General features: G+C 44.2%; 1 protein-coding gene across 1 annotated transcript in view; it reads right to left on the reverse strand.

Moving 5' to 3' along the window:
- LOC140188003 (paraneoplastic antigen Ma2-like) overlaps positions 1-17391 on the reverse strand; it is a 63148-nt gene that overhangs the window by 33329 nt on the left and 12428 nt on the right. Inside the window, exon 2 of the mRNA XM_072243871.1 lies at positions 8496-8502. Coding sequence (XP_072099972.1) covers positions 8496-8502 — 7 coding nt within the window. The remainder of the gene's footprint in view (positions 1-8495; positions 8503-17391) is intronic.

Consider the following 17391-nt stretch of genomic DNA (forward strand, 5'->3'; position numbering starts at 1 on the left):
CCAGAGGAAATCTACATGGTTTACGGTGAGAACGTACAAACTTCTTACAGACAGTGCAGAAATTGATCTCTGAACTCTGGAGTGCCCCGAGCTGTAATAGAGTCGCTTTTACCGGTACGTTACCATGGCGACCTATGTTCTCCCTGTGGTTTTCCTCTGGTTTTGTCCTACATCCCAAAGATGTTCAGGTTGTAATTTGTAGGTAGGTAGTGGAATCTGGAGGACCTGGAGAGAATGTGGGAAGAATAAAAGATGGGATTCATGTTGGATTAGTGCCACTGGGTGGTTGATGGTTGGTATGGACTGGATGGGCCATAGGGCCAGTTTCCATGGTGTATATCTTTATCACACTTTGATTCAATGAAAGGAGGAAACTGAAAACAGCACATATTACGTTTGTTAGCCTTATGTTTGTTACTGAGGAAGTACTAGAATCTATTGTCAATCAGTTAATTGTAGGACATTTAGAAAATTGTTAGCTAATCAAGCAGTTTAAATTTGTTTTATGAAATAAATCTAAAATTCAGGAAATACTCTGCAGCTCAGACAGCCGTCTATGGAATGAGAAATAAGGTTAGTCAATGTTTCAAGTCACAAATTCTTCTCAGAAACTGAAACCATTAACCCTGTTTCTCCTTCCACAGGTGCTGTGTTTATTCCTCTCCCTGTCACATTTTGTGCGTGTTGCTTTATCAGAATAATGTGTTGAAGAGCTAATGAAGGGACAGACTTTTAACATCTGGTAATTCAGTATGAGAAAGCTTTATTTGATGATCTAATAGTTTACGGAACCGTAAGGTGATAGGCAAGTGAGGAGAAGAGGTAAGAGGTCACAGTGGGGAATAGAAAAAGAAGGGAGGGGAAGGGGAAAAACAAACAAGGAGAAAAATAAGTATTACTGGAAGGAAAAATTGACGTTTATTCCATCAGTTTGGAGGCTACAGAGATGAAATATGAGGTGTTGCTCTTCCACCTTATGAGTGGTCACATCATGGCAGAAGAGAAGACCGTGGACCAGCATGTTGGAATGGCAATGGGGTAGGAATTAAAATAGATAGGCGTGGGGAAATTCCACTTTTCACAATGGAGCAGAAGTGCATGGCAAAGCGATCCCCAGATTTAGATTGGGACTCACCAATGTAGAGCAGGCCGCATCGGTAGCACCGAATACAATAGACAACCATGGCAGAATTGCAGGTGAAGTGTTGCCTCACCTGGAAAAACAGTTTGTGGCCCTGAATGGAGGTGACAGAGGAGGAGAATGGGCAGATATAGCATTTTCTCAGTTATAGAGAAGTGCCAGGAGGGAGGTTAGTGTAGAGGGATGAATGGATAAGGGAATCACAGAGGGAGCGATCGTTGTTGAAACTGCAGAGTGGGGAGCAAGTAAAGATGTGTTTGGTGGTAGGATCCCCTTCAGGATGGCAGAGTTAGTGGAGAATGATGTGTTGGATGTGAAGGTTCATGGCATGGTAGGTGAGGACAAGAGCAACTCTAAGCCTGTTAGGACGGAACCATTAGGACGGATGTCCAGGAAGTAGAGGAGATGCAGGTGAAGGCAACATCAATAGTGGAGGAATGGAAACTCTGTTCTTTGAAGAAGGGGGACATTTCTGATGTCCTGGAAGGAAAGGTTCCTCCTGGGAACAAGTGTGATGGAGACAAAGGAACCAAGAAAAGAGAATAGCATTTTTACAAGAGACATGGTAGGAAGAGGGACAGTGTAGTCAAGATAGCTGTGGGAATTGGTAGGTTTATAAAAAATGTCAGATTATTATTAGTATTATTATTTATATTATTATTATTAATAATAATAATAATTTTTTCTCAGTCAAAGCTGATAAAACCTCAGATATGGGCATACCATCACACTAATTTCTGAAATGCTGAGAACTTTTAGACTATTCTAGTGATGTTTAGTATTGTGGCTTTCTGGAGATTTAGATAAGTATTGCTATGTAGGCCTGATTGTAGATATTAGTATACATTGTTCATGCTCCATAGTCTTTCAAGTGTCTCTTTTAATTCAGCATATTTCTGGTGTTTTTCATTTGTTGATTTCTGTACATTATGTGTGTTTGGCATGGCTATATCTATTAAGTAAGTTGTTCTTTCATGTCTACCCTGTAATATTATATCCAGATGGTTATTATGGATGGTCCTATCTGTAATCATGGATTGGTTGGAATATAGTTTGAAGGACTCTGACTCTAAATCTGGATCAGGCTTGCATTTACAGTAAGGTAAGATGTTTATTATTATTATTATTACTGTTATTTATTTTAGACCATAAGACCATAAGATATAGCAAACAGATATAAGCTATTTAGCCCATTGAGTCTGCTCTGCCATTTCATCATGGCTGATCCACTTTTCTTCTCAGCCCCAATCTCTTACCTTCTCCCCACATCCCTTCATGCCCTGACCAATCAAGACTCTGTCAAAAGTCAAAGGTCAAAGTTAACGTAAAATTTATTATCAGAGTACCTACATGTCGACACATACAACCTTGAGATTCTTTTTCTGTGGACTTACTAATTGAATCTATAGAAGAGTAACTGTAAACGGGATTAATGGACAGCAAACTGTGCAAATGCAGATATAAATAAATAACAATAAATAATGAGCGTGAAATAACAATACAACAAAGTCCTTAAATGAGTGTAGTTATCCCCTTTTGTTCAAGAACCTGATGGCTAAGGGGCAGTAACTGTTCTTGAACCTAGTGGTACAAGTCCTGAGGCACCTGCACTTCTGCCTAATGGCAGCAGTGAGAAGAGAGCATGGCCTGGGTGGTGAGGATCTTTGATGATGGATGCTGCTTTTCTACAGCAATATTTCATGTAGATGTGCTCATAGGTTGAGAAGCTTTTACCTGTGATGTACTGGGCCAAATCCACTACCTTTTGTAGGATTTTCTACTCAAAGGCATTGGTATTCCCATACCAGGCCATAATGCAGCCAGTCAGCACACTTTCCACCACACAACTAAAGAAGTTTTCCAGGGTTTTAGATGGCATGCTGAATCTCCGTGGGCTCCTGAGGAAGTAGAGGTGCTGTGATACTTTCTCCACCATGACAGTTACAGTATATGATGTGTCCAGGACAGGTCTTCCTCTGCCTTTCATATTTGTAAAGACTTGTCCTCCACAGTCAACTATGACAACAGATTCCACAGATTCACCACTCTCTGGCTAAAGAAGTTCCTCTTCATCTCCATTCTAAAAGGATGCCCCTCCATTCTGAGGCTGTGTCCTCTGCTTCACTTTGAACTTTGTGTCACTTTGAAACTGGTCATTTACCCCTAGACAACCATAGAGCTTGATTGATCCTGTTATCCTAATTCTGTGTACATGTGTGTTTATCATTGCTGAACTGTTGCATTTATTATCCTTTTGATTAGAGTACTGTGTTGCTTGTTCCTTTAATAAAACTTTCTTAGTTCTAGTAATCCAGACTCCAACTGAGTGATCCATTTCTGCTGGTTTGGCAACCCAGTTACGGGGTACATAACATAAGTGGGGTTCTCGTCCGCGATTTTGAACGCTAAATTTGGGACGGAGTAAATTGATTGGGTTAAAATTCCCGAAAGAAAGAAACGACAAACAGCAGAAATGGAGGTTGAGGAATTTCTAAAGGCGCCGACCTTGGAGGCATTAGAGGATGCCAGGAAATCGGAATTGGTAGCTGTGGCCAAACGGTTGAATCTTGCTAAGGGGAAGTCGACAATGAGGAGAGAGGAGATACACAGAGCTATCGTAGAGCACTATGTATCTAAAGGTGTGTTTCCCCAAGGGGAGCTGGAGGTGGTGACTATTGAAAAACCTGCTAGAGACGCGATACAGGTGCAGCTTGAAAAACTGAGACTAGAGCACGAGTTCCGGGTACAGCAGTTAGAACACGAAGAGAAGCAGTTAGAAAGGCAGGAGAAAGAGAGAGAATTAAAAAGGTGGGAGAGAGAGAGAGCGAGACAGTTGAAGCGAGAGGAGAAACAGAGGGAAAGGGAATTCGAGTTGGAGAAGTTAAAGGTAAGGGCAGAGCAGGGGCCCGTGCCGAACCAAGGTGGAGGGTTCCAGGCAACTCAGGAGGTTAGGCTGGTTCCCCCATTTGACGATACCAACGTGGATCGGTACTTTCTCCATTTCGAAAAAGTTGCTACAAGTCAGGACTGGCCGAGGGATAAGTGGGCTGTTTTGCTTCAGAGTGTACTGAAAGGGAAAGCCCAACAAGCTTACTCAGCTTTGTCCGCGGAAGATGCCCAGAGGTATGAGGTGGTGAAAGAGGCCATCCTCAGGATTTATGAGTTGGTCCGGCAGAGGTTCCGGAATGCGAGGAAGCAGTGGGACCGCACGTATTTAGAGTTTGCCCGTGAGATGCAGACATATTGTGAGCGTTGGTGCGCCTCGAAGGGGGTAGAGGGGGATTATGACAGACTGCTACAGCTGATCCTGATTGAGCAGTTTAAAGGTTGTGTCCCTGAGGGTATGAGACCCTACCTAGATGAGAAAGAGGCAGCTACGTAAGCCGCAACTGCTAAGTTAGCGGATGAGTATGTGTTGACGCATAAAATGAAGTTTGCCCCGAGTAAAGGCTACCAGAAGGGTAGTCAGGACGGCGGGGAGAGTCCGCCAGAAAAGTCAGAAAGTAAGCCGGGGACTAGTGAGAAGGATAGGGTAGACCAGGAGCAGTCTGGTAGGAAGTCTCCTGGGGTCGTCTGTTACAATTGTGGAAAAGTCAGACACTTTGCGTCCAGGTGCTTTGCCCCAAAGAAGGAGACGGGAAAAGGAAAAACGCGATTTTGACTGGCTGTATCGAGCTGGTAAGCGAACCGCTAGGAGAGGACAGGTCTGCCAAAGTTCAGGAAGGGCGCGAGAGGTTTATCTCGGCCGGATTGGTGTCGGTGAAGGAGGGGTTAAAACCAGTTCCAGTGCGGATCTGGAGAGATACGGGAGCGTGTCAGTCACTGATATTGAAGAGTGTATTAGAGTTTAGCTCAGAGACCCAGACTGGGGAGGTCAAGGTCAAAGGTTTTGGGGAAGGGACAGAGGCAGTCCCTTTGCACCAGATACACCTACAAAGCAACCTGGTCTCTGGACTAGTCACGATCGGGGTGAGGCCCGAATTACTGATGAAAGGCGTGGAAGTCTTGCTCGGTAATGACCTCGCCGAGGGAATCGTGTTCCCAGCCGTGAGATTGACAGGTCAGCCTGCCAGCATTGAGGCCCCGCCCATGGACTCACAGGTTCATCACGGGACCGCAGTAGTAAATTTAGCTGAGACGTTTTTGCCAGCCTTGTATGAGAAGGGGGTAGAAAGTGAAAAGAAGGAGTGTAGTGAGGCAAGAGGTAGTGAGGGAGCTAAGACAGACTTAGCATTAGCCAGGAAAGAGTTTGTGCAGGTGCAGGAGTGAGACGAGGGGCTGATGGTTTTGGTGGAGACAGCTCTCTCTGACGCAGAATTAACAAGGGAACCAGTAGGCTATTGTGTGGAGGAGGAAGTGCTAAGGAAGAAAGGGAGACCAACTACCGTACCCGCAGATGAGGAATGGGGAGTGGTGCAAAAGAGTTATGGGGATGAGATTTTTAACCTGGCCCACAAGGTACCCCCCCAGTGGACATTTTGCGGTGCTGGAGGAAACAGTTGGTGGAATCATGAAAGAGGTTTACTGGCTGCCCAGGAGGAAGGATGTTATTGATCATGGCAGACGCGAACTGAGACGGTCACAGGCTTTTGACATGCTAACAAACCTAGTCGGTGTTAGCGCGGAAATCAATGAAGCTAGGGTCCCCCTGATAAGAGAAAAAAACCATTTTGAAAAGATGAGTATGGTATCGACCAGATGGGAGAAGGCTATTGTTTTGGCCAGCTCTGCTGATAAGGTCTCTCCCTTAATCCCCGAACAAAGCGACTCTTTAGGAGAAGCAATTAAATGACTCGCACACGTGTGTTTGATTGTCCCGAGGCGATGCAAAGAACTGGAATGCTGGGTGGTGTCTGGTACGCTAGGCTAGCCTAGTGAACAACATCCCTATAGAATGAGTAATTCAGTGACGAAAGGGCTGACGAACACAGAGGTGTGTATTGGCGATGTAATACGGCTGTCTGAAGCCAGCTTGATAGTGAATCTTGAAAAAAATGAGATCGGCCACACGAAGGTCACTTATCTGGGAATTGTGGTGACACAGGGGCAGTTGGCAGCAATGCAAGCTAAAGTGTGGGCTATCTCTGACATCCCAACCCCGACAGACAAGAGGGCCCTCAGAAGGCTCTTGGAGATGGTGGGGTACTGTAGGAAGTTTGGCAATAACTCTGCGGTTACTACCCCTCCCCCTCCTACTAAGCCCTTGCGAGAGAAAACTAAGTCGGAATGGGACGACCCTTGTTATTGTGGTCCGGGACGAAACCCAATGAGAGGTTACATTGATCGCAATTCATCAGTGTTTTTGGCCACTATGAAGTTTGCTAAGTTGGAGCCTGGTCTAAGGGATTATTAATAACACATATAAAAGGAACAGAAAATGTGATGGCTGACTGTCTGCCAGGTGTTGGCAACTTAAAATTCGCTGTATTAGCCAAATAGCTGATAAAGATGTATATTTGTGTGTATCAAATAATGTATTCATGTTTGTAATTTTTACCCCGGTAAAAACCCTTAAAGGTGGGAGGTGTGATGAGAATACACATAGATTAAGATGTTAGCTGGCCTATGCTGGCACCAGTGGGATCAGCAGTTGGTCTGCCACCTGTCTTCAGGAGAAAGAGAGATAAGGAAAACAATGGAGCAGCATTTGGAGATGTTAATGAAGGGACGGGAGAGAGTAACGGAAGGAGAGCTGTCAAGATCGTCTCCCCCTTTGAACCCTGAACTGTTTGAAGTGATGGACAGGCGATACCCCAGCAGGGGGATAAAAAAGGACAGGCAACACACACGACACCCCGAGGTAACGAGACCCTGGAAGCGGTGCATCTCCCACAAATCGGTGGGAAGTTTTGGAAGGCTGGTCGCGAGACCAAGCCATAGACACAAAGGGTGGAAAGGCACGATCAGCAAGAACCTGGTGTGTGTCGGCCCTTGCCTGGGTGCCAGGTTCACTGCAGAGAAACGATCGTATCTGGAAACGGAGGGGGTCACAGTCGGTGACCTCAGAAGACATCACAAAGGGCTCGCCCGAAAGCTGACTGCGAAGAATATCGAAGGTCTATGTGGAAGCCGTTTGAATATTCATTCGTTTTGCTCTCTCTCTCCTTCCCCTCACTGTCCATCTCCCACGGCAGTGATTACGGTGAACTGAACTGAACTAAATTGAACTGAACTTTGCGTCACTTTGAAACTGGTCATTTACCCCTAGACAACGATAGAGCTTGATTGATCCTGTTATCCTAATTCTGTGTACATGTGTGTTTATCATTGCTGAACTGTTGCATTTATTATCCTTTTGATTAGAGTACTGTGTTGCTTGTTTCTTTAATAAAACTTACTTAGTTCTAGTGATCCAGACTCCAACTGAGTGATCCATTTCTGCTGGTTTGGCAACCCAGTTACGGGGTACGTAACACTATGCATGCATATTGTTCTCTCTCTTGCTCTTGCTGCAATATGAATACACCAGTTAAAACCAAGTCAAGTCAAGTCAAGTCACTTTTTATTGTCATTTCGACCATAACTGCTGGTATGGTACACAGTAAAAATGAAACAACGTTTTACAGGACCATGGTGCTACATGAAACAGTACAAAAACTACACTGAACTACGTATAAACAACACAAAAACTACACTAGAATATAGACCTACCCAGGACAGCATAAAGTGCACAAAACAGTGCAGGCATTACCATAAATGATAAACAAGACTATAAGCACAGTAGAGGGAAGTAGGTTGGTGTCAGTCCAGGCTCTGGGTATTGAGGAGTCTGATGGCTTGAGGGAAGAAACTGTTACATAGTCTGGTTGTGACAGCCCGAATGCTTCAGTGCCTTTTGCCAGATGGCAGGAGGGAAAAGAGTTTGTATGAGGGGTGCGTGGGGTCCTTCATAATGCTGTTTGCTTTACAGATGAAGCGTGTGGTGTAAATGTCTGTAATGTCCAAGATGATCTCTCAGTTGACCTCACTATCTGCTGCAGGGTCTTGCAATCCAAGATGGTGCAATTTCGGAACTAGGCAGTGATGTAGCTGCTCAGGGTGCTCTCAATACAGCCTCTGTAGAATGTGGTGAGGATGGGGGCATTGGGAGATGGACTTTTCTCAGCCTTCACAGAAAGTAGAGACGCTGCTGGGCTTTCTTTGCTATGGAGCTGGTGTTGAGGGACCAGGTGAGATTCTCCGCCAGGTGAACACCAAGAAATTTGGTGCTCTTAACAATCTCTATGGAGGAGTCATCAATGTTCAGCAGAGAGTGGTCACTCCGTGTCCTCCAGAAGTCAACAACGATCTCTTTTGTTTTGTTCACATTCAGAGACAGGTTGTTGGCTTTGCACATGTCCATTAGCCGCTGCACCTCCTCTCTGCATGCTGACTCATCGTTCTTGCTGATGAGACCCACCACGGTCGTTGTCCAGGGAGAGGAAATTGGAGAGCAGAATGGATGGGAGAGCCGGCCAGCTAGGGTTTGCTTTTTGCCTGGCACAGACTCCTGCCCGTTTGCCTCGCTTCCGCTTCCTCGCACACCGCTTACAACATCCCCACCTCCGGCCACCAGCATCGGACGACTCTGAGGACTGGAGGCCCAATCCCCTCAGCAAGCCGAGGTTGCGTAATTTAACCAGCAGATCTTCATGAAGGTCTGTTTTCGGGCGATCTCTGTATTGTAGCATTATCTGGCGATGGTAGATAATCGCTCTGTTATCCATGTGCCCTAATCAAAAATTGTGCCTTAAAATTAAATTTAAAAATTACCATCTCCTGTATGCATGCTTTTATTTAATCGATATGTAGTTGTGCATAGATAAAACACTTCCTGATGCTGTATTCTATCTCTCACTTCTTTGCCCATTCTTCTAACCTGTTGAAGTCTTTCTGTAGCCTCTCAACTTCCTCAAAACTACCTGCCCTCCACCTATCTTCATATCATCTGCAAACCTTGCAACAAAACCATCAATTCTGTCATCCAAGTCGTTGACGTGTTACATAAAAAGAAGTGGTCCCAACACAAACCTCTGTGGAACATGTCTAGTCATTGCAGCCAACCAATTAAGGCTCCCTTAATTCCTGCTCTTGGCCTCCTGCCAATCAGGCACTGCTTTATCCATGCTAGTATCTTTCCTATAATACCATGAGCTATTAACTTGAGAAGCAGCTTCATGTGTAGCACCTTGTCAAAGGCCTTCTGAAAACTTAAGTACCCAACATCAACCAATTCTCTTTTGTCTATCCTGCTTGATCTTTCGTCAAAGAATTCCCACAGATATGTCAGGCAAGATTTTCCCTTGAGGGAATTATGCTGACTATGGCCTATTTTATAATGTGCCTCCAAGTACACTGAAACTATATCCCAGGTTGGAGAATGGCAGTGGGGGAAAGGCAATCCTGGGGCCTAGTGGCAGCAAAGAAGGTCTTGGCCTGAAGATGGTGGCGGCCAAGGCTGGGGCTGGAGCTAGAGGCCGGATAATTCGTGGTCTGAAGATGTCTGGGGTTATTGGAACTGGAGCTGGTGACAGTGTGATCCGTGGTCTGGAGACTCCCTGGTTTGTTTGAATTGGAGTAGTAGGCAATGGGTCCCATGGTCTGGAGGCATTCAATTGAATTGAGGTTTGAGAGAGAGGCAGTAGGAGTGGCAGTCTGGAGACACCCAGAGTCACCTGATCTAGAATTGGAAATGGCAGGATCCAATGGTCAGGAGACGGGCGATTGTCTGATCCTTTCTGGACACAAGGAAGGCAAAGCGTTGGCGTTTGAAGGCATAGATCTGGAAGAGGATGAAATGACAGAATTTCCATGGCAGGTGGAGGAGAACGAGGCCCAGAGCTGTGGCAGAGCCTGAAACAGAGCCCACATGTATCTTCACATAGTGAAGGGAGTGGCATGTAGAATGTGAAGGGAGAAAGAACGGGAGAGCAGTCAATCAATTTTGGATAATGGAGCAGAGCTGCTCAACAAAGCAGTCCCTCAATTTATGTTGGGTTTCACCATTGTAGAGGATGAAGGCCTCATAGAGAGCACCAGATACAGTAGATGACCCCAACAGAATCAGGTAAAGTGTTGCCTCACCTCATCTGGAAGGACTGGGGCCTTGAATGGAAGTGAGGGAGGAGGTGAATGGGCAGATATAGCAGCTCTCTCACTTACAGGGATGTGTGCCAGGAGGGAGATTAGTGGGGCAGGGACAAAGACAAGGGAATCACAGACGGAGTGATCCCTGTGGAAACCGGGGAGTGGGGAGGAAGTAAAGATATGTTTGATGGTATGATCCATTGAAGTTGGCACTGGTTGTAGAGATTGATGTGTTGGATGCAGAGGGCCAGGGGGTAATAGGTGAGGACAAGAGCAGCACAAACAGGATGTGAGCACAGATCTCCTGGAAGTGGAGGAGATCAATTTTGGGTGAAGGCAGCATCAATGGTGGGGGAAGGGAAACCCATTCTTTGAAGAATGGGGACACCTCTGATTTTGGGAACAGATGAGTTGGAGACAAAGTAACTAAGAAAAGGAAATAGCATTTTTACAGGAGATGTAGTGGAAGAGATACAGTATTGTCCAGATAGCCGTGCGAATTGGTAGATTTATAAAGTACATCGGTAGACAATTTGTCTCTGAAAATGGAGACAGGGAGATTGAGAAAGGGGAGGGAGGTGCCAGAAGTGGATTGAGTGAAATTAAGGGCAGGGTGGAAGTTGGAGGCAAAGTTGATGAAATTGATGAGTTCAGCATGGGTGCATGAAGCAGCACCAATACAGTCATCAATCTAACACAGAAAAAGAATAAATACATTATTTATGAGCTTTATATGTGATGTTAAAGTTCAACAATGCAATAGGAAAAGTAGTCATCCCATTGCTATCAAGAGAATGTAAAGATAGTATTAGATCTAATGAGTGTTGCTATGGAGGGCAGTAAACCTGCGAATGGGGAACTGTATATATATATATATATATATATATATATATACACACACACACTTGGAGTACTGTGTCCAGTTCTGGTCACCTCACTATAGGAAGGATGTGGAAACGTTGGAAAGGGTACAGAGGAGATTTAACAGGATGCTGCCTGGTTTAGAAAGTATGCATTATGATCAAAGATTAAGGGAGCTAGGGCTTTACTCTTTGGAGAGAAGGAGGATGAGAGGAGACATGATAGAGGTATACAAGATATTAAGTGGAATAGATAGAGTGGACAGCCAGTGCCTCTTCCCCAGGGTACCACTGCTCAGTACAAGAGGACATGGCTTTAAGGTAAGGGGTGGGAAGTTCAAGGGGGATATTAGAGGAGGATTTTTTACTCAGAGTGGTTGGTGCATGGAATGCACTGCCTTAGTCAGTGGTGGAGGCAAAAGTACTAGTGAAATTTAAGAGACTGCTAGACCGGCATACGGAGGAATTTCAGGTGGGGAGTTATATGGGAGGTAGGATTTAAGGGTCGGCACAACATTGTGGGCCGAAGGGCCTGTACTGTGCTGTACTGTTCTAGGTTCTATATATATATAATGGGGGTCCTTAATGATGGATACCGCCTTTTTGAGGCAAAGCTCCTTGAAGATGTCCAAGATACTACAGGGGCTAATGCCCATGATGGAGCTGACTAAATTTTTAATTCTCTGCACCTTATTTTGATCCTGTGAAGTAGCACTCCACACCCCCCACCCCCCAAAACTAAGCAGTGATGCAGCCAATTAGAATGCTCTCCATGGTACAGCTGTAGAAATTTGTGAGTGTCTTTGGTGACATAACAAATCTCCTCAAACTCCTAATGAAATACAGCCACTGTCTTGCCTTCTTTATTGCTGTATCAATATGTTGTGTCCAGTCTGCAGAGATATTGATATCTAGGAACTTGCAGTTGCTCACTCTCTCCACTTCTGATCCCTCTATGAGATTGGTTTGTTTTCTCCTCGTCTTACCCTTTCTGAAGACCACTGTCAGATCTTTGGTCTACTAACACTGACTGCAAGGTTGTTGCTAGTACACGACTCAGCTAGCAGGTATATCTCACTCCTGTATGTCCTTCCATCACCATTTGAAGTTCTGCCAACAATGATCATATCATCAGCAAATTTATAGATGGCATTTGTGCTGTGCCTAGCTACAGTCATAGGTGTAGAGACAGTAGAGCAGTGGGCTAAGCACACATCCCTGAGGTGCGCCAGTGTTGATTGTCAGTGAGTTGGAGATGCTATTTCCAATTTGTACAAATTGTGGCCTTCTAGTTAGGAAGTCAAGGATTAAGTTGCAGAGTGATGTACAGAGGCCCAGATTTTGGAGCTTTTCAATCAGAACAGTAGGAATGATTGTGTTAAATGCTGAGCTGTAGTCAATAAACAGCATCCTGACATAGGTATTTGTATTGTCTAGGTGATCAGAGGCTGCTTGAAGGAACAATGAGATTGCATCAGCTGTAGACCTATTGTGGCGATAGGCAAATTGCAGTGAGTCCAGGACCTTGCTTAGGCAGGGGTTAATTCTGGCCATAACCAACCTCTCAAAGCACTTCATCATCATAGAAATGAGTGCTACTGGACAATAGTCATTAAGGCAGCTCACCCTGCCCTTAGGCTCAGGTATGAATATTGCCCTTTTGAAGCAGGTGGGAACTTCTGAGTGTAGCAATGAGATTGAAAATATCTTTGAACACACCTGCCAGTTGGTTGGCACAGGTCTTCAGAGCTTTATCTGGTACTGCATCGTAGCGTGTCACCTTGTGGGGACTCACTCTCGCGAAAGACAGTCAGATGTCTATTTTCCCTTTAAAAGTGAACGGAAAAGGCATTAAGCTTTTGATGTTTCTTTATTGAAGAAAGGCAGCAAATATAATTCGGGCATTTACAGGTTGGTGAGCCTCAAACGCTGGTAGGGAAATTATTGGAGAAAATGTGAAGGAATAACATTTCCGTACATTTGAAAATATAGGAGATTATTAGAAATAGTCATAATAGCTTTATGGGAAATCCTACCTCACTAATATAATTGAGTCCTCTGAGAAAATAATTAAGAAGACTGATGAAGACTGAAGACACTGGTGTACACATTACCATATCTAGTATTCTGACAAGGTCCCTCATTGTAAACAGGTCCAGAGATTAAGACACTTGGGATACAAAGCAAACTGACTAATTGGATACAAAACTGACTTGATGATAGGAGGCTGAGGGCAAAGGTGGAAGGATGCATTATTGATTGGATGTCTGGTGCCAGAGGTGTATTGCAGGGATCAGTTATTGTTTGTGATATATAATAATGACTTGAAAATGAATGTAGAACATGTGATTAACAAGTTTATGGATAACATGAAAATGAGAGGTGGTCTGAATGGTGAGAGAGTTTGTCTAAGGCTGCAGCAGGATATAGATTAGACAGAAAATTGGGACAAGCATAAGCAGATGGAATTTAATCCCAACAAATACAGGGTGATTGGGAAGTCAATTAGAAGTAGGTTATGCTGTATATGACATAGTAAAGTGCTAAGGATTGTTGATGAATGGAGGGACCTTCGTGTTCAATTCTATAGTTCCTTGAAAGTGGCAAAGAAGGGACATGAGATGCATGCCTTCATCTATGGCATGGGTTAGTATTCTATAGCGTTGTTTGCAGCTCTGGTTGCCACACTAGAGGAAAAAGCATGCAGGAACTTGTTAAGTGCTTTACTAAATTACATACAGAAAATGCTGCTGCCCTGCCTTATTAAATTTATTATCAAAGTACATTTATGTTAACCATATATTATGGGGAGATTCATTTTCTTGTAGGTATACACAGTAAATCCGAGAAACCTAATAGAATCAATGAAAACATGAGAAAATCTGCAGATGCTGGAAATTCATGCCTCACACACAAAGTGCTCGTGAACGCAGCAGGCCAGGCAGCATCTATAGGAAGAATTGCTTTATGTCTTTTGAGCAGTTATCTGAGAAATTTGATATGCCTAGATCCCACTTTTTTAGATGCTTACAAATAAGAAATCTTTTAAATATTACATTGCCTACCTTTCCGACTTCCAATCCTTGATAAAATTTTAGGCTTTAATCCTTTGCAGAAGGGATTAATAGCAATAATTTATGATATAATTATGAAATTACAGCCAGATATATCTGACAAAATTAAAAATGAATGGGAAAGGGGACTTCAACTTTCCCTGCCTACAGAAAAATGGGATAAAATTTTTCAATTAGTTAGTACTTCTTCTATATGTGCTAAACATACTTTAATACAATTTAAAGTAGTACACAGAGCTCATATGTCCAAAGATAAACTAGCTCATTTTTATTCCCACATAAACCCTACTTGTGATAGATGTCACTCTGAAGTGGCTTCTTTAACTCATATGTTTTGGTCCTGTCCTCGTTTGGAAAAATATTGGAAAGACATTTTTGATATTATTTCAACTGTTCTATGTTTCGATTTAAAACCCCATCCTATTACGGCAATCTTTGGATTGCCAATGGTAGAACATAGATCTTTGTCTTCTTCAGCCTGTCGAATGATAGCTTTTGTTACTTTAATGGTGAGAAGGCCTATTTTGTTGAATTGGAAGGAAACTAATCCTTCAACTACATTCCAATGGTTTTCTCAAACCATATTAAGTTTAAATTTAGAAAAAATTAGAAGAGATATTTTTGACCCTTCGGTTAAATTTGAAGAAACCTGGAAACCTTTTATGCAACATTTTCATATGATGTAATCTGACCTTTCCGAATCTTTTTTCTAAATTTAAATTATATGATGAGAGGAGCGGAGTTAACGACATTATTGAACATGTCCAATATTAGCTGTTGGTCTAGCCCTTGTTTTTTTTCTTGGGTTTTTTTTTCTTTTTTTTCTTTTGGGGTTTTTTTGTTTATATACTTTTTTTCTTTTTAGTTCTTTTTTAATGTTTAATCTCATTATGAGTTTGGAAGTCTTTTATATCTATGTTACTTAAAATTCATTTTATATATGTTGAAGAACATTTTTCCAATCTCTTTGTACCAACTCTGTTATTGAGTTTGTAATTTTGAAAAATTAATAAAAAGACTTAAAAAGAAAGAAAGGAAGAAGTACAGTTGACGTTTCAGGCCGAGACTCTTCGTCAGGACTAACTGAAAGAAGAGATTGTAGAGATTTGAGGGGGGGGGGGGGGGATATCTGAAATGATAGGAGAAGACAGGAGGGGGCTGGAAGAAGCTAAGAGCTGGAAGGTTGATTGGCAAAAGGGATACAGAGCAGGAGAAGCTGGAGAAGGGGGAGGATCATGGGATGGAGGCCTAGGGAGAAAGAAAGGGGGAGGGGAGCCCAGAGGAAGATGGAGAACACGCAAGGAGTTATTCTGAGAGGGACAGAGAGAGAAAAAAGAAAGAGAAAAAAGGCAGGGGGAATAATAAATAAGTAAGGGATGGGGTAAGAAGGGGAGGAGGGGCATTAATGGAAGTTAGAGAAATCAATCTTTTTGCCATCAGGTTGGAGGCTACTCAGATAGAATACAAGGTGTTGTTCCTCCAACCTGAGTGTGGTTTCATCTTGGCAGTAGAGGAGGCCATGGATTGACATATCAGAATGGGAATGGGACGTGGAATTAAAATGTGTGACCACTGGGAGATCCTGCTTTCTCTGGCAGTACCCTGCTGAGGCACAGCAACAGCTCGCTGATACCTCTTATTTACCCCTCGACCATGACCCCACTAAGGAGCAACAGGCATTGTCTCCCACACCATCACCAATCTTATCAGCTCTGGGGATACCCCATCCACCGCCACCAACTTCATAGTTCCCACACCGCGCACTTCCCGTTTCTACCTCCTACTCAAGATCCACAAACCTGTCTGTTCAGGTAGACCCATTGCCTCAGCTTGCTCCTGCCCCACCAATCTCATTTCGGCATACCTCGACACTGTTTTATCCCCCCCATTCAATCCCTTCCCACCTATGTTCGTGACACTTCTCACGCTCTGAATTTTTTTGATGATTTTAAGTTCCCTGGCCCCCACCGCCTTATTTTCACCATGGATGTCCAGTCCCTATATACTTCCACCCCCGACCAGGAAGGTCTCAAAGCTCTCGGCTTCTTTATGGATTTCAGACCTAACCAGTTCCCCTCTACCACCATTCTCCTCCATCTAGCGGAGTTAGTCCTTACTCTTAATAATTTCTCCTTTGGCTCTTCCCACTTCCTCCAAACTAAAGATGTAGCCATGGGCACCAGTATGGGCCCCAACTATGCCTGCTTTTTTGTTGGCTTTGTGGAACAGTCCATGTTCCAAGCCTATACTGGTATCTGTCCCCCACCTTTCCTTTGCTATATCAACGACTGCATTGGCGCTGCTTCCTGCATGCATGCTGAGCTCGTTGACTTCATTATCTTTGCCTCCAACTTTCACTCTGCCCACAAATTTATCTGGTCCATTTCTGACACCTCTCTCCCCTTTCTTGATCTTTCTGTCTTTATCTCTCGAGGCAGCTTATCTACTGATATCTACTATAAACCTATGGACTCTCACAGCTACCTGGACTATTCCTCTTCCCACCCTGTCTCCTGCAAAAATGCCATCACCTTCTCGCAATTTCTCCGTCTCTGCTGCATCTGCTCTCAGGATGAGGCTTTTCATTCCAGGATGAAGGAGATGTCTTCCTTTTTTAAAGAAAGGGGCTTCCCTTCCTCCACCATCAACTCTGCTTTCAAACACATCTCTACCATTTCACGCATATCTGCTCTCACCCATCCTGCCGACACCCCATTAGGAATAGGGTTCTCCTTGTCCTCACCTACCATCCCACCAGCCTTCGGGTCCAACATATAATTCTCCGTAACTTCCGCCACCTTCAACGGGATTCCACTATCAAGCACATCTTTCCCAGCCCCCCCTTTCTGCTTTCCGCAGGGATCGCTCCCTACGTGACTCCCTTGTCCATTCATCTCCCCCCCACCATCCCTTTCCACCGATCTCCGTCCCAGCACTTATCCTCGTAAGCAGAACAAGTGCTACACCTGCCCTTACACTTCCTCCCACACCACCATTCAGGGTCCCAGACAGTAGTTCCATGTGAGGCGACACTTCACCTGTGAGTCGGCTGGGGTGATATACTGCATCCGGTGCTCCCGATGCGGCCTTCTATATATTGGCGAGACCCGAAGCAGAATGGGAGATCGTTTCGCTGAACACCTACGCTCTGTCCGCCAGAGAAAGCAGGATCCCCCAGTGGCCACACATTTTCCACGTCCCATTCCCATTCAGATATGTCCATCCAGGGCCTCCTCTACTGTAAAGAGGA

Source organism: Mobula birostris, chromosome 26 (assembly GCF_030028105.1).
Source record: "Mobula birostris isolate sMobBir1 chromosome 26, sMobBir1.hap1, whole genome shotgun sequence".
NCBI classification, from domain to species: Eukaryota; Metazoa; Chordata; class Chondrichthyes; order Myliobatiformes; family Myliobatidae; genus Mobula; species Mobula birostris.